At 32.1% G+C, this 16,713-nt stretch overlaps 1 protein-coding gene across 1 annotated transcript; it reads right to left on the bottom strand.

The window, feature by feature from the left end:
- Window positions 1–2,332: 2,332 nt before the first annotated feature.
- LOC139496348 (ficolin-2-like) lies at window positions 2,333–16,234 on the bottom strand. The gene is made up of 5 exons (XM_071284876.1): window positions 15,689–16,234; window positions 7,041–7,183; window positions 6,644–6,740; window positions 5,195–5,362; window positions 2,333–3,838 (listed from the first exon to the last, which is right to left on the bottom strand). The coding sequence occupies exons 1-5, from the start codon at window positions 16,029–16,031 to the stop codon at window positions 3,576–3,578; spliced, it is 1,014 nt and encodes a 337-aa protein (XP_071140977.1). The 5' UTR covers window positions 16,032–16,234; the 3' UTR covers window positions 2,333–3,575.
- Between the last annotated feature and the right edge of the window lie 479 nt (window positions 16,235–16,713).

Here is a 16,713-nt window from a genome sequence, read left to right as displayed (position 1 = left end):
GAATCTATAAAATAACTGCAGATACAAGTCCTCCTTCATTGTCCTTATAATAATAATAATAATAATAAATTCTTTATTTAAAGAGGATAACTCAATTAGAACAAGACTAATTTTCATTCCAGCACCCGGGTAAAAAAAACACACATATGCTTCAGCCGCCAAAGCACTGTTAGGTTTAAATTAATTAAGTCATGAACACTAACTTCCCGACTGCTTGGTTACAAGTTTTTAATGAATCATATCTTCCAGCATGTATGTTGTTAGTTTATATAAACGACTGTTAACGTCGTATTTCAACTACGTTTCTATTTCTTTATTTTCGCGGATCATCGGACTTTAGCGTATGGAAGCATCGCACTTTAGCGCAGACCATCGCACTTTAGCATGACCATCGTACTTTAGCATCCCCATCGCACTTTAGAGTCCTACATATATATATATATATACTAATAGAAATTATGATATCCAAATTCATACTGGAAATAATCTTGATTGTACTGACGTTGCGCACGATGTTGGTACCAATTCCATTTTGGCTATTAAAATAAATACGTAGACAGGTCAGTTCAATAAAAATAATACAGTGTTTCTGGTTGAATTCAATACATAAGACTTGAAAATAAGAAAAAAAAAAGAACCGAAATTTGAAATAGCAGGAATTATAACACTTAAAGTATCCAAATTTTACACAAAAACGTAATGTCCAAAACTTCACAAGAATATTGCTATTGTTATAGCTATTTGCGTGTTAAAGCAAAATCAATATCACTGAACCCGTAATCCGGAAAATGTTATTTTTGCAAACGGTATGAAAAATATCCAAGGTAAGTATATTTCGGGTTTGCGCATTTATACCGTGAAATTGAAAGAGCTAAGACGAAAAATATTTATTATATTTTGAAAGTATTTTTCCTTTTTTCCTGGTTCATGATTTTTTTTTTGGCCGGAAACCATGCGTATAGTTTCTATTGCAATGACTTCAAAAAGTATACCATCTTGTCCCAACGGGAAAAAAAACGCTGTATTGTCTTTAAAATTGAGGTTTTAACCAGCTATATATCAAATAAGCAGAGTTAGGTCATAAAAAATAAAACTTGGCGATAAAAGTTTAGCAACAAGGATTTAGATCGTTTCAAAAAGTACAGCTGTTTTGTCCCAACGGTCGCAAAACGTAATTGATGTGATACTCTGGTTTTTAATTTTATATCGTAACCATTTGTTTCCAGTTTAATTCGAATGAAAATAAAAAGACATGTATAGGTGAGAACACAACCAATGTATGAGAAAGGAATAGTTTAAGTTTAAATTTAAATGTTGACCAAATGAGTTTGATATATATAAAAAAAAGTATCGGGGTCTTAGCTTTTTTATAGCATATTTGTTGTATTTAAGGAACATTGTCTATCTGCAAGTATTAAATCGTCAAATGCAACATGTATATTTTTTTGTTAATAAGATAAAATAGAGAAAAAACATTGCTGGCAATTATAACAAACAAAGAATATGGATAATATATAAAAAAAATACAGCAATGAGAAAAACATCAATTCCAAATGTTTATTTAACTACCTAGATATTTTGCGACAAAGATAGCATCGGGAAATGATAAAATATAGAAAGAAAACGGAAACAGAAACAGAAAGAAATGCAACTTGGAGTATATATAAATATGCCAAAATATAGGGGAATATAAATTCAAAATCTAATTTATTTTAAAAATAAATCTATGTACATTTGGAATTTAACTGCTGCTGAAAGGAAAAATATCAATTATGGCCTGCAAAGACTGACTATTTATTGAAATATTTCATATATTTTCGATAAATTTATATTAAAAAACATTGTTTACATAAATTAATTCCTACCTAATCGACTATATCGAAAATATTTTTGGGGGTTTGCTTATGAATGTTCTGATAGAAACTCAAAAGTTGCTATAAAAAAACTGAAATGTTTAACAATAAGTAAGTATCAATAATTGGATCAAATTATCAAATGTTCTGAAATACATTTACACTGTAGTGCTGTTGAAAACCTAAAAAAAAAAAATATGATCTATGCTATTGTGAATTTTAGAAAAGAATGAAGGAAACCAAAATTATTTCTTTCATTGTGTTTTCTTATCATCTAGCACAATCAATAATTCTCCTTGTACAAATCTAAGTATCCCTACATACTAGTAGATATTACAATTCTAATTTTTACTTGGAGGATTATGGATCCTACTAAATTCCAATGTTAACTGTGTTAATATAAAAAAGGTATTCAAAGCCGAACATGCTGAGAACATAGACAAAAAAAAATCCGCTGAGGTTTTAAAAACACATTGACAAATATAACATATAAGATATTAGATATAGACAAACACACTTATCTTGTAAATAAGAAATGACAAAATGACAAAAAAACAAAAAGTATATACATTGTTCAAACACATCTGAACATAAAATAAATAGACACATATACATATAAGCACTCAATTTTAATATGTTTCAAAGTATAAATGTGCAACAACGTAGAGACACATAGCATACGTTACAGTGCTGTGTTCTACCATAGGTTGTTCATTATCTTTAAAGTATGCTGTTTTCTGTCATAATATGTCAGAGGAGTTGAATTTACAAAGTATCATTGTAAAAATGCAAAAATAGTCGAAGTCCCTTAACTTCAGTAAAATGATGAAATCTAAAAGATAATATGGCCAACTATTAATGCACCAGTTATGCACTTTTTTATTTCACGTTATCGGATGAGTTATGTTCACAAAGTGTCGTTTTGGTGCAATAGTCAACAATATTGTCAGAGTCCTATAACTTTAATGAAAAATGTCAAATTTAAATGACGGTACAATATGGTCGATGACGTATGGTAGCTAACAATCCCACCAAATGTCACAGCATTATGTCAAAATTCCTCATAGAAGCATATGTGGTCTTTGTGCATCCATAGACCAAAACAAGACCAATAGCTCATTGACCCTATAAAAATGGTACAACATCATACGATATAGATAAATCCTACAAAGTATGAAAGCGTTCTTAAAAACAATCTCAAATGAATTGTGTTCACAAGATGTCATTGTTAAAAAACTATAATTAAAATTATCAACGTGCAATAACTCCAGTACAAGAAATCAAACCAAAAGTGTAGTACACTGTCGTTAACTACACAAAATGGCAAACAATTCTACAAAGCTTTCTCTAAAATTGCCTTAAAGAACATTGCGGTCACAAAGCGTTATTGTTAAGATTCTAAACAAATACTCAGACACCCATACCCCCACTTCACATAGTCATATAAAAATGACGGTATAATCACATATATGACAGCCAGTAATCCTACTAAGTCCGCAGGCTTTCTGTCAAACAAATTTTAGTAAAGATGTCTTTCGGAAGGATGGACGGACAAGTGAGCACTTCTATATAACTATGAGCGAAATGTTACAGTCATAATATTTAGCGTACTTTTATTTACACTTGTTTAAACAAATTGAACACATAAGTATAAATCGTAGCGCGGTTTAAATAGACATAGCGATCATTGTTCACGTTTTCGTCATTCTTGTGAGATTTACTTCATTTACGACGAATTTTCATTGATGACTTTTTTAAACCCTGAGTGTAATACGGGTTCCAATAATGCCAATTCATGGAGTCAATGCTATCATCAGCAGTCCATTTTCCATTTAAATTTACAGTGGAACAATATGGCTGAAACCACCATCCGGAATGTAATTTCTGACTGCATGGCAGAGAATTTGGTCTTGCAGTATCGTCGTGATCTTGTGTTTTGAAATTTGCATTGTTGTTATACATCATGCCAAAGTCTCCATCCTCACCTTAGTATGAGAGAACAACGTATCATAATGGAGTTATGTATTAAGTATATAAATTGTGTCCCTTCTGATTTCAAACTTTTGTGTCGATTGTTAAAATCTATTTCCTTATTGATATAACAGTTATATTCTCAATTACTCCAGTGTAAATGAAGATAAAAAACCATCAAAATCATGAATAGACATTTCCGTAACCAAATAAGGCTTAAGAGTAGCATTTTTTTTTTTTTTTTTGTATTAAAGAAATAAAAATAATAATTTTCTAAAATGTTATAGGTCATTAAGAATGTCGAAGCAGTGACATCAAGAGAGAACACAAAAGAATAATGACAGAAGTGGTATATATCTTTCGTCAATAAATCAAGGCGAATACATTATAATTAGACAGATGTCACTTAAATGTTCATATCTACAGGAGTTATGAATACTTAGGAACTTATTTTTTTGCTTGTGAGTGTGAAATAATTATCGAATTATATTTAAAACATATAGTTAAATAAACCAACGTTGACTGATTAAATAAAAAAGACCAGCTCTCTTTTATTGGAAATATAAAGTAGTTGTTATCAACAGTATCAATAATCATCGATGAATATCGGTAGACAAGTTTCGCCTTATTCCATCAAAATGAGTTTTATTACAAGTACTGGATATTTGATGTGAGGTCATTTAATATTTAACCTTATCTTTTCAATGTACATTATTTAATACTTTTTACATTAATAGTCGTTTGATATTCTTTATAACAAAAAACATATATAATAGCAGGCAAAGAAAATGAAAAGAAAAGATCGACATTGTACAACAATCTCATTATATATGTGTTATTCAAATTCTAATCATTTCGTTGTTCAGTCTACCACTGAAACTTATTTTTGGACGCAAAAAAAAACACGATGTAAATGTCTTTCGTATTGCTAAACATGCTAAATGGCCAGTTATTAGAGAGCATACCCAGAATATTCACCGTCATATACTGTCATTTTAGTGTTATATTTAACATTGCCATAACCGCAGGAGATTTGGCTAGCCACACAACCAGGTTCAACCCACCATTTTTCTTAAAATGTCCTCTACCAAGTCAGGAACATGGCAATTGTTATCTCATAGTTCGTTTCTGTGTGTGTTACATTGTCAATAGGTTTTTTGCACTTTAGAGTATATGTTGTGTTGTTGTTCTCCTCTCATAGTTGATGTGTTTTCCTAAGTTTTAGTTTGTAACCCGGATTTGTTTTCTCTCGATCGATTTATGACTTTCGAACAGCAGTACACTACTGTTGCCTTTATATACTGTCACAGCTATGAAAAGATTAAATACTTTACAAATGGACATGATTGAAACTTTTAATATTAACTAACCGACATTATTTTCGCAATATTCTCCGATGGATAACCTGTAGTCGTCGGTTCGTTCAGCTATAGTAAAAGTGAAGTACTTAACATATCCTTTAGTCCCATCGAAAGCTTGTAAATCAATCCTTAGTACATAGCTGTTACCTCGTGTCAACTGGTATATATTTTCGTTCCCTGCAAAAGTATATGTGCATGAACTTACTTCTTTGAATATTGTTATATTAGTAATAAATATTGATTTTGTTACTAGAATCAGTAAATCAAAACCTTACTAAGTATTATTGTTATACACATATATACACATTCACATAACTACACTAAACTCGTCATCGAAACCTGGGTATCATTTTCATACGACAGAACAGCGATTTGTCTTAAATAGACTCACCAAAGACGCTCGAATAAAAACGCAAAGAAGGTCAAATTATAAACGAAGTTAAGCTAACATTTCCGAAAAGTTTTGCATCAAACTCATTTGTCGATACCTCTATTTTGGCACTACAGAAGGTCATGTTGTGTTGTGTATACGAAAATGAGATAACTCTCCATCCAAGTCACAATGTGTTAAGTTATCAATAAAAGGAATAATAAATGGCCCCAAAATGATTAGTGTTAAAAAATTCAAACAGGTAAATTAAAGAACTTATCTGAACAACAGGCTCCAGACTATATACTAAATATTAGTATTTAAGTCACAGATACTAGTACACGTTTTATTTATCATTTGTCATTGTGGTTGAACAAGTTGTCAGTAAATGCGAGTACTCTCATATTTGTATTTTTTGTCTTTTTTTTGTGACCGATGTATAAATATACTGCTACGTCCAGTCTGTATTTGTAAGTTGTTTTCTGCTTTGTATCGATCGGGTAAGTAAAATCCTGATTAATATAGCTTGTTCTCATGTTGTACTGTCACACCACTTCCTCATGTTAAAGGAGGGTTGGCGCCTCAAAAACTTAAGCATTGGATAGGCACATTCAGTTATGGGACAGAGATTTAACATTTAACAGGAACATATAGTTGTAGTACATTCCCGATACTGAACAGGTTTGTTAGGTGGTGGTGCATAGATTCCCCACAAAGTGCAGACACATTAAGCGTTATCTCGATACTACCATCTAGGCACGGGCACTTTAAGTGTGGAAGTGAATACTGAAACTCAAGCTTGTAGATGACAAGGTCATTTTCTTTAAAATTTACTTTTAAGGAATTTTTAAATGCCAGCATTATTGAAAATAAGTCAAAGGGGTAGGGAATACATATACCTAACACAATCCCTTTACATTCCGAACAGCTTTTTCGGAGATTTTTATTTGAAGCGATCTACAACAGCGTTATTGGTTAGGTATCCAACCGTCTTGATTAGAGTGTCACTAATGAGTCTCGTGTAGACGAAGCGCGTCTAACGCACATTATTATCTGTCTGGTAACCTTCTCTTTTTTAAATTACTAACCTAACCAATGTTCACCAGCAACGTTTCCAAATCCAGACTTGTACTCCTCCCAGTTTCTATAGAAGTCCACCGAGCCGTTAAACCGTCGTTGTATAACCTGGTTAAAAGATAAAAAAAAATGCGTTTGCCTTGTTTTATAAAATTTAGTTTACTTTACATGATTTTAAATACTACATTGAAACGTCATATAATATTATCAATTTAAAAGTACCTTCACTATACTTTTAGAAACAGTTGGAGACTATGAAAGGGACTTTCAATATACGGTATGGATTTAATCCGTTACTGAAAACAGATTTCTAGCTGTAGTCATAACCGTTATTTTTAAGGGTATGTTGATGTTTGAGAGATGATGTGTTGGTCAAAGGGACCATTTGAAACAATAGAATTAACTCACTGTCCAGCCACCGCCATCTTCGTCCATATCACAATAAACTGAGATACCATTCGGAACATGTTCGGGGTAAATCTTATAAACACCTGTTGGTTGTCCTGCATTTTTATAAAATGAACAGTCCTGTGCTGGTTGACTGATCAAACCTGCAAAATACAAAATATGAGTTAACGCTATTTTTTTTCAAAGGTGAAAATACAGGACTATGTGGCATATTATCAACGTGTATATGCCCGAATTTTTCGAGTTTTCTATTACATTAAAATTCTATACAATCCTTACCTTGACTTAAAGAGTTCCACAGATTTCAATATGACTGATATGCAAATGCATATTCTACTGGTAACTTTCTCAACCTATGTCTTTACGAGATAAACATAGAGATGATAACTGGGAACCAATATGTAAACAAAATTAATTACCTATGAATATAATATATTTGAGAAACAGCTATATTTGCGAAGTGCAACCATAAATACGGTTAATCTGATTGGGACTAATTTTGATGGGCGGTTTGTATATCAACGACTATCTCCACATCATTATATATCGTTGAACTATTATAAACACTAATAATGGTCGTTTGAATCCATCAGAATATTTTATATATACAGGTTAATTCATTTAATTTGAAGAGTCCGCCATGACAAGCCGTTCTCGTCATAATCATTGTATGGCTAAATAAAGTACGAAGATGAAGAGCATGGAGGACCACAATTTCATAAAAATAAAACTAAGGTAAACTATTTCTGATGTTAGAGCATATATCTAGAAAATAAATATAATAAGATGTTCAATTAGTGTCAATGAGACAAATTTCAATCCAAGTCAAAATTGTTAAAAGTAAATCATTAACTGTCGAAGTACGACCTTAAAAACGGAACACCGAACAGCAAGATGTAAACAGTCATCAAAATTACTATTGTAAAACCATTCAACGGGAAAACCAAAGATCTAATTAATATGAAAACGAGAAACGAGAAACAATGATGCACGCTCAAGATCAATGAGACTTTGATATTTTTTATACTATTAAACCACAAAAACAACATTTGGACACAGCTCCTCTTATAACGTTTGATGGAATGCGGTTAATTTTTGGGAAAAAGATTGTTTGTTACCAAATGTATAAGTCATTGACCAATTTGTACCGTCATTTTGATTTTACCAGTTTTATCAGAATAGGACTTAGACAATATTGTTGGCTATTGCACCACAATGACACCTTGTCAACGCAAATTCCTAGATACACCAACAGGTGTTAGACGTAGTAAGGATGCAAACTATACAAACGCATTTGGATACAATGCTTTAAAAGAAGTGTTTGCAAAATTATGATATTAACAAAATACACTGGCCAACATAGTGTTTAACTTTCTTTGTTATTTAAAAACAAGTTAAGCTTTTCATTGGCAGCAATCGAAAACTAATGTTATTACACAAAAATCCTTCAAGTGATTTATAACGTTTATCAGTATTCGTGATAAGATATCTTAAAAAGTCTAAAATATATCGTATGAAAAATTATAAAAGTTCATGTAAATATTATTCCGTAAACGTTGAAAAATTATAAATGCTATAAATTTTCTATAGATATTATATAGTTTGTGTAAACAATGTCGCACGTTTAAGTATTACGTACTTTCTAGTAAAACGAACTCCCTTATCAGCATTTACGTAAATAAATTATATATACCCATTTTAATTTCCATAAATTGAATTATTCAAGTATTTGATCTCAGCACATAAAAAATATTGTTCCACTTAATTACAAACCATTGAAGCGTGAAATTTATACTTCAATGTTTAAGTTAGGTAAATCTGATCATCTATGAGATAATAACTTAAATGTCTTTGTTTTTCTCACATTTCATAGCAGGATCCATTATCGATAATTGAATTACCATTGGGAAATGAGGTTGCATATCTCTAAACAACTTGATTCATTGCCGTGTAAATGGTTAAATGGGAAACAGATTATTCTATAAATTTTTACATTTTTTGGAATTGAATTTAAATTAAATTTTGGAATTTTAGATCCTCAATGCTCTTTAACTTTGTACTTATATGGCTTTATAATTATTTGGATATGAGCGTCACTAATGAGTCTTATGTAGACGAAACGCGCGTCTGGCGTACTAACTTATTATCTGGTTTCTTTGTTCTATTATCAATTTAAAAGTAATATTTCATACATTCTAATTAGATCTTATATTAATCAACGTATTGTTTATTTCAATAATTAACAGCTTATTCTGAATTAATATTTGTTGAAATAAACAATACGTGGATTAATACAAGAACTAAAAAGGATGTATGAAATACTATTTTCAAATTGATAGAAGAAAAAAGTAAAAATCTACAAAAATACTCCGAGAACAATTCAAAAAGGAAAGACCCTAATCAAATGACTAAATCAAAATCGCAAAACACATCAAACGAATCGATAACAACGGTCATATTCCTGACTTTGTACAGACATTTTCTTATGTAAATAATGATGAATTCAACCTGGGTGTAAAGCTAGCTAAACCTCTCACTTGTATGGCAGTTGCATCAAATTCCATTGTATTGACAACGAGGTATGGACAAGTCAAACAAATATAATATAAAAAAATGTTATAATAGGGGTACAGCAGTCAACACTGTGTTTAAAAGTTTGGTAGCCACGGTCAGTACGTAAGATTTGTGGTTAAAGGGTTGGGTTTTTTCAAACTATCAACTTGTTAAGAGCATCACACGCGAAATGTTGAACGAGGTATAAAGATATGCTAACCTGGACTTCTAAAACGGCAGTCAGATTCATGCTGAAGGGGTGATTGTTTTTGGACACGTTGAATGTCAATACGCAACTATCATCGTGAAGAACGCCACATGCGGGGGGTTGGCTATGTTGGCTAAAAGCCTAAAAATCCCTACATTATGTATTGCACGTAAGAAACGGAACCTTAACCTATTTCCAGCAAGCAGACATAAACGTTTCCAGTACTGACTCCGTTTTCTCAAACACCTAACGCCAGTTTGACGTGTTCCAGATTTTAAAACTTCTTATGCACGTAATAAAACACTACTTTTGGCGATTTCTTCTCGTATGATTTATACAGAAATGAAGTTCTATCATAGAATTGAACCAAATGCCAGCTTCTTAGCCAAAATGTATTGACTTTATTTTGTTACTGAAATGTAATGTGTCGCTCGTGGTGTCAGTTTCTGGGTCACAAGGGAGTGAAACATTTCTTTCCGAATGGATTAAGGCAGTGAGGTCGTTGATACAAATCAGAATTAAGAAACTGAATGGGTCCATCAATGCCCATGCTACGTCAATCTTTAAAGACCCAAATGTTGCAAAACACCTATCTGACCTCCATGACAAATATGTTGTTGTCCCTGCAGATAAAGCCCCAAATAACATCGTTTTTGTGTGTAAAAGTCACTACATCAACTGCTTGATAAACGAATTAGGTATTGACAATTCACTTGGTAACTCAACATATACCCTCACGACACTTACCAAAGAGGAAATCCTGGATAATCATAGTTCTGTTCTATGTTCCTTTGGAATTTCAACCAAAGATGAAGAACTGGATCTTCCATCACTGTATTGGATACCTAAACTACATAAGTGTCCTTACAAACAACGGTATATTGCTGGGTCTTCCAAGTGCTCCACGAAACCTCTTTCTAAATTATTAACATCTATTTTATCAGCAATCAAAGACGGGCTTCAAAGTTATTGTGAAACTGCCTATTCTAGAGGTGGCGTGAATCAGATGTGGATACTTAAAAATTCCAAAGATCTTTTAGAGTACATACAATCTAACTCTCTTTCATCTTGTTACAGTATTAAAACATTTGACTTTTCTACCCTGTACACAAGTATTCCACATTCCAAACTAAAAGACAAATTGAAAGAGTTGATATTACTTTGCTTCATAAAAAAGAATGGCCAACGTAGATACAAGTATCTTGTCTTAGGGAGGGATAAATCCTACTTTGTAAAGAATCACTCTGATTCAAACAAAAAATTCTCTGAAACTGATATTATCAAGATGCTTGATTTCTTGATTGACAACATATTTGTTACGTTCGGAGGACGTGTTTTTCAACAGACTGTCGGCATTCCAATGGGAACAAACTGTGCCCCTCTACTCGCCGACTTGTTTCTTTATTATTATGAGGCTGACTTCATGCAGGAACTTCTTAGGAAGAAAGATAAGAAGTTAGCAATATCCTTTAACTCTACTTTCCGCTATATAGATGATGTTCTTTCACTAAACAATTCAAAATTTGGTGACTATGTGGAACGCATCTATCCAATCGAACTAGAGATAAAGGATACTACAGATACAGTTAAGTCGGCTTCATATCTTGACTTACATCTAGAAATTGACAATGAGGGTCGGTTGAAAACAAAACTTTACGACAAAAGAGATGATTTCAGCTTTCCAATTGTGAACTTTCCATTTCTAAGTAGCAACATTCCAGCAGCACCTGCATACGGGGTATATATCTCCCAATTGATACGATATTCCCGTGCTTGCATTTCCTATCATGATTTTCTTGATAGAGGTTTGCTGCTCACAAGGAAGCTATTAAACCAAGAGTTCCAAATGGTAAAGTTGAAATCATCCCTTCGTAAATTTTACGGACGCCATCACGAGTTGGTTGACCGTTATGGAATAACCGTTTCACAAATGATATCGGATATGTTCCTTACGTCGTAACTACAATCCCCTTCCCTTTCATGAATATGACCTACCGAATTAGACTATTTACCGGATTTGTAATCACTTAAGCAACACGACGGGTGCCACATGTGGAGCAGGATCTGCTTACCCTTCCGGAGCACCTGAGATCACCCCTAGTTTTTGGTGGGGTTCGTGTTGTTTATTCTTTAGTTTTCTATGTTGTGTCGTGTGTACTATTGTTTTTCTGTTTGTCTTTTTTATTTTTGGCCATGGCGTTGTCAGTTTGTTTTAGATTTATGAGTTTGACTGTCCCTTTGGTATCTTTCGTCCCTCTTTTATTAAAACATTGATAGATTTTCTTATAATTCTGTCCTCATCTGATAGTTTGTAGTCCAAAACACCTATTATGTAATGATACCCGTTGTTATGACAACTCATTACAAACTTATGGTATTTCATTTTGTAAATATTTTAGTTATTCAGTACTAATTAAAATGAATTTTTAAATACAGGCAACAGTAATATATGGCTGTTGAAAATTTATAAATCGATTGAGAGAAACCAAATCCGGGTTACAAATTAAAACCAAATGAATCAATAAGAAGAAGCCCGTGGCAATAGAAACACTGAGCTGAAACAAAATTAAACACCAATGCAACATATATATATGAAAAAAAAGTAGAAATAGAGAAAAGGCGTCAAAGTATTTAGTTTTATACCTGAGCACGATTGTTTTTTTTTCTTTCATTTAATATCATGATCAGAAATAAGTAAAGGGTACATTGCTTCATGCAAAATCACGTAATGTACTTCCGTATAAGATTTGCCGGAAGCCATCAATAAAGGCAACAGTAGTATACCGCTAATCGAAATTCAAAAAACGATTGAGAAAAAAACAAATCCAGGTAACAAACTAAATCTAAGGGAAACGCATCAATTATAAGAGAACTATGACACAAAAGAAACACAACATTAAAATGAAACACACACAGAAACGAACTTTAATATAACAATGGCCATTTTCCATCAAAAGCGACAATTCATCAAATGTCTTCTACACATCAATGTAAATGCTGGTTACATTCTTTAGAACTGCCCATTTCGCGCACAAAAACAAAGGTAATGTTCTTCCCATAGAATATAAAAAGTCGATAGTTTTACGAAATCATTTTGAAGTTCCCGATACCGCATTTCAGATGTTAAAATCATAGACATAAATCTGACTTCTCCATTAAAAAATGAGAAGAGAAATAATGTATAATGGAAATTTATTTTCTTTTTTTATTATGAATGAAAGAAAATCAGAAGCCAGATAATTTTATTTTTTTATTTTAATTGGTCTTTAGAAATCGTTTGACATTTTCTTCATGGCTTTTAGAAACGTTACTGTTAATACTGTTAATATATTCCGATGAGTATTTTTGTGATGAGAGTAAGCGAATCGTTTTGGAGTATTTCCTTTTATGTGCATGTATGTGTGCTAAATGGGTTTGACGGATTTCAGCTTTCATCTTGCTTATTTTGAAAATAATGTAAAGAAAACACAATATCAATATTACATGCGCAGTGCAACTACAATTTACTTGAAAATTGAAAAACAAGCATATGATTTCAAAAGCACTTATAAAAGTAGCTCGCTACTACAGGTAGGCTCGCTACTACAGGTAGACTCGCTACTACAGGTAGGCTCGCTACTACAGGTAGCCATAACTGTTAGCTCAATACTACCGATCAAGAAAACAAAGATAAGAAATAACCCACCTAAGTATGCAAACAAATCTTTAAGTAAAAGTAAAATAACACAAACAAAAACGAACTCCCAGGAAAATTCTTAACAGAAAGTCCCGAAGCAAATGGCAAAATCAAAAGCTCCAACACATTAAACGAATGGATAAAAACTATCATATTACTGACTTGGTACAGACATTTTCTGATTTTGAAAATGGTGGATTAAACCTGATTTGATCGCTAGCTAAACCCCTCACTTGTATCGCAGTTCTTTAAAAGCGCGATCTCTCTATTTGTTTAATGACATGTGCAAATATTCGGTGACTCCTTACTTATATTGCATCATTTTGAAACAAAATGTCGATGGAAAAAGTATGTTATTTTAAAATATTGAATAACATCATGTTCCGACAAAAAAGTGTTCCGATAAACAGCACAATGAGTAATTCTAATCAAATATCATCTTTTTTACAATATTTACATATACGCTATACATTTGTAATTCTGATAGCGAATAATCAGTTAGTTATTATACTGTACCTCGGAAATTATTTTATTGAATGTTGTTTTCTACATAATTTATGTCAACACTTTCATTCTTTCATTTTTCTTCAGGATGTGAACAAATTAAGAAAAAAACAAAATTGAACCCACCGCAATGTCGATGAAGGGCGGTTATTCAACTATCACTGAAATTGTTTGGTAAAGGGGGATGTTGGTGGAAATCTTGCAAGATCCAGAACCCTAAAGATTTTTGCAAAGGTTCTTTAACCTGCAGACAAAGTTGCAGACTTTCTATAAACGGAACCCGATTGAAAGTCCATATTTTAAACGAATGTATTTAAACATCCAATACAGAACTAACGGGTGAAAGAAATTCACCAAAGAAAAGTGTTAAAATTACAAAATTACAAATAAAGTCTTCGGTGTTCATTAATATTTATTATAGATAGCCACGAGAACGATCATTTACGAACTTCTTTGTTACATATTTGTTTGTTTGGGGTTTTTTTTTTGGTTTTTTTTGTAGCTATTAAGATATATATATTAGCATAACGTTGACTTGTTTACCCTTTTTAGACATTTTTACTTATTATGTCTGTTTGTTTTGTTCACACATCGTTATCAATACAATGAAAATGTACTCATCGTATACACCAGGACGCTCGAATGAAAAAAGTTGTAAAGGCCGACTAAAGTACGAAGTTGAAGAGCATTGAGGACCAAAAATTCCTGAAAGGTTTGCCAAAATGTAATCTATTCCTGAGGTAGAAAAGCCTTAGGTTTTCATAAATTCAACGTTTTGTTAACAGTTTATTAATAATTATGAACAGAAGTGACTACTGGGAATTTTATGTGACTGTACATGTCCGAACGTAAGTATTTGTACATTCCATACGTACAGTTCATTAACAAAAGTTTAAAAATTACAAAAATAAAAAAAAAGTCTTCGACGCCTCCGAGTGCGGGAATTTCTCGCTGAATTGAAGACCTGTTGGTGACCTTATGCTGTTGTCTCTTTTACACATTCCCCATTTCCATTCTCAATTTTATTCGATGTTTATTTAATAAAACATAAAGATCATAGAACGATCATGTACGTAGATTCATACTTTGCCAATACGAAGCAAATATTTAAAAAGTATAATAAAAATGATAGGTCACCGAGCATTTTCTCAACTACAGGTTGTGACAAAATAACACATTTTGTATGGATTATACAGGGAAAACAATATTAAGTTATTAAAACTAAACGATAGAAGTGTAAAATAAAATACGAACCGATAGCTTTTAGAAAATGCTTTGAGAAATCAAAACAGATAATGTCACCGTGGTTTTTTTCTGGCTAAAAAAACAAAATAGCAAAATTACATTTAGATTTTCAAAAAATGCACTATTTCAGCGTTACCTCCCATAAAATGCGAATTTAAAAGCATTAAAAAACAAGCAATTATAATCTACACTTGTAGAATATATATATTTATAAGTTATTATGATCTTATAAATTTGTTATCTGCATTCCTGCATCAAATTTGGCTAACTTGATTGAAAATCTAGACCTTAGATTCCAATTTTTACAAATGCCGTCTGGGGGGGAATTACGGGAAAATTAAGGTAAAAACATATTAAAGTGGTTGTGTTTAAGAAATTGAATCAAAAGCAGTTTGCGGAATAGATAGCATCAATAATCAAATAAATGCAACATATTTTGAATTCTTCTGAAAATCATCTTACCTTCTAAATCTCGCCTGAAAAGTGAAAATCCTGTTTCAGTTTCATCGTTTCCGTGCCCGGGACAACAACCGGAAGTAAAGATGTTACACGTTTGTGTTTCTGGGTTGTAGTCTGCTAAACATGCATCATCTCTGCCATGAAACCTGCGTACACAGACAATAATAGATTTTGCCAGTTCTGATTCCACGGGAGTGATAGTTGGTATAACTCGTCTGTTTTTCTCTACGGAGTATTTTCCCACACTCACAGTTGTACCGATAGAATCGTTTAAACTAGTGATGAAAATCAGCAGCAATAACACGAACTTTGTCTGCTGATATCTTGAAACATCCATGTTTAACATACCACGGTATTGCTATATTAACTTTAAAATGTTGACTTGAAGAATGATATGGGTACGGTGATTGAAAATGTTAGAAAAATCAAATGTATTTTCCATCATTTGAAGAAACAAAATCACAATTAAATCGGTAATCCCGAAAATGAATTCAACGTTTTAATTGTGCCTTTTAAGTTATTCATATATGCAGTTAGCAAAATTTAATTTGAAAAATTTTGAAATTGCTTCCGTTTTTATACTATTCAAATCTATCTTCTAATGACTGTCGAAATCAACTATAGCGGCAGAAATATCTGTTTTATAAAATTTACAAATAAATCGTTGTTTCGTTAATCAATTGTCTCTTTGCATTTTGTAGAAATCTATCATTATCTAACATTTTACAGATTTATACAAATTCAAGACATTGTTAGCGAATAGATGTTTCCATAGTTTTGACATGAATGTTCCGCTAAGATATCGTAATCTCGTGAGAACTCGCGAGAACTAAGACCCTGGAAGTCCACGTCTCATCTTTATACCATAACTAGTTATCACATTACACACTGTGAATTGTATGATTCCAAATTAATATAAATATTTAATATTCAAACAGATTATGAGTGTAATAATAACCATAAAATAGCCATCAATTAACCAATCCGTTAAATTGCCTGTTTACTCTCTCTGACATGTGTCTTTCATG

Source organism: Mytilus edulis, chromosome 11 (assembly GCF_963676685.1).
Source record: "Mytilus edulis chromosome 11, xbMytEdul2.2, whole genome shotgun sequence".
In the NCBI taxonomy this organism is placed as follows: domain Eukaryota; kingdom Metazoa; phylum Mollusca; class Bivalvia; order Mytilida; family Mytilidae; genus Mytilus; species Mytilus edulis.
The sequence above is the reverse complement of the archived record's forward strand: the minus strand, read 5'-3'. Positions and strand labels throughout refer to the sequence as shown.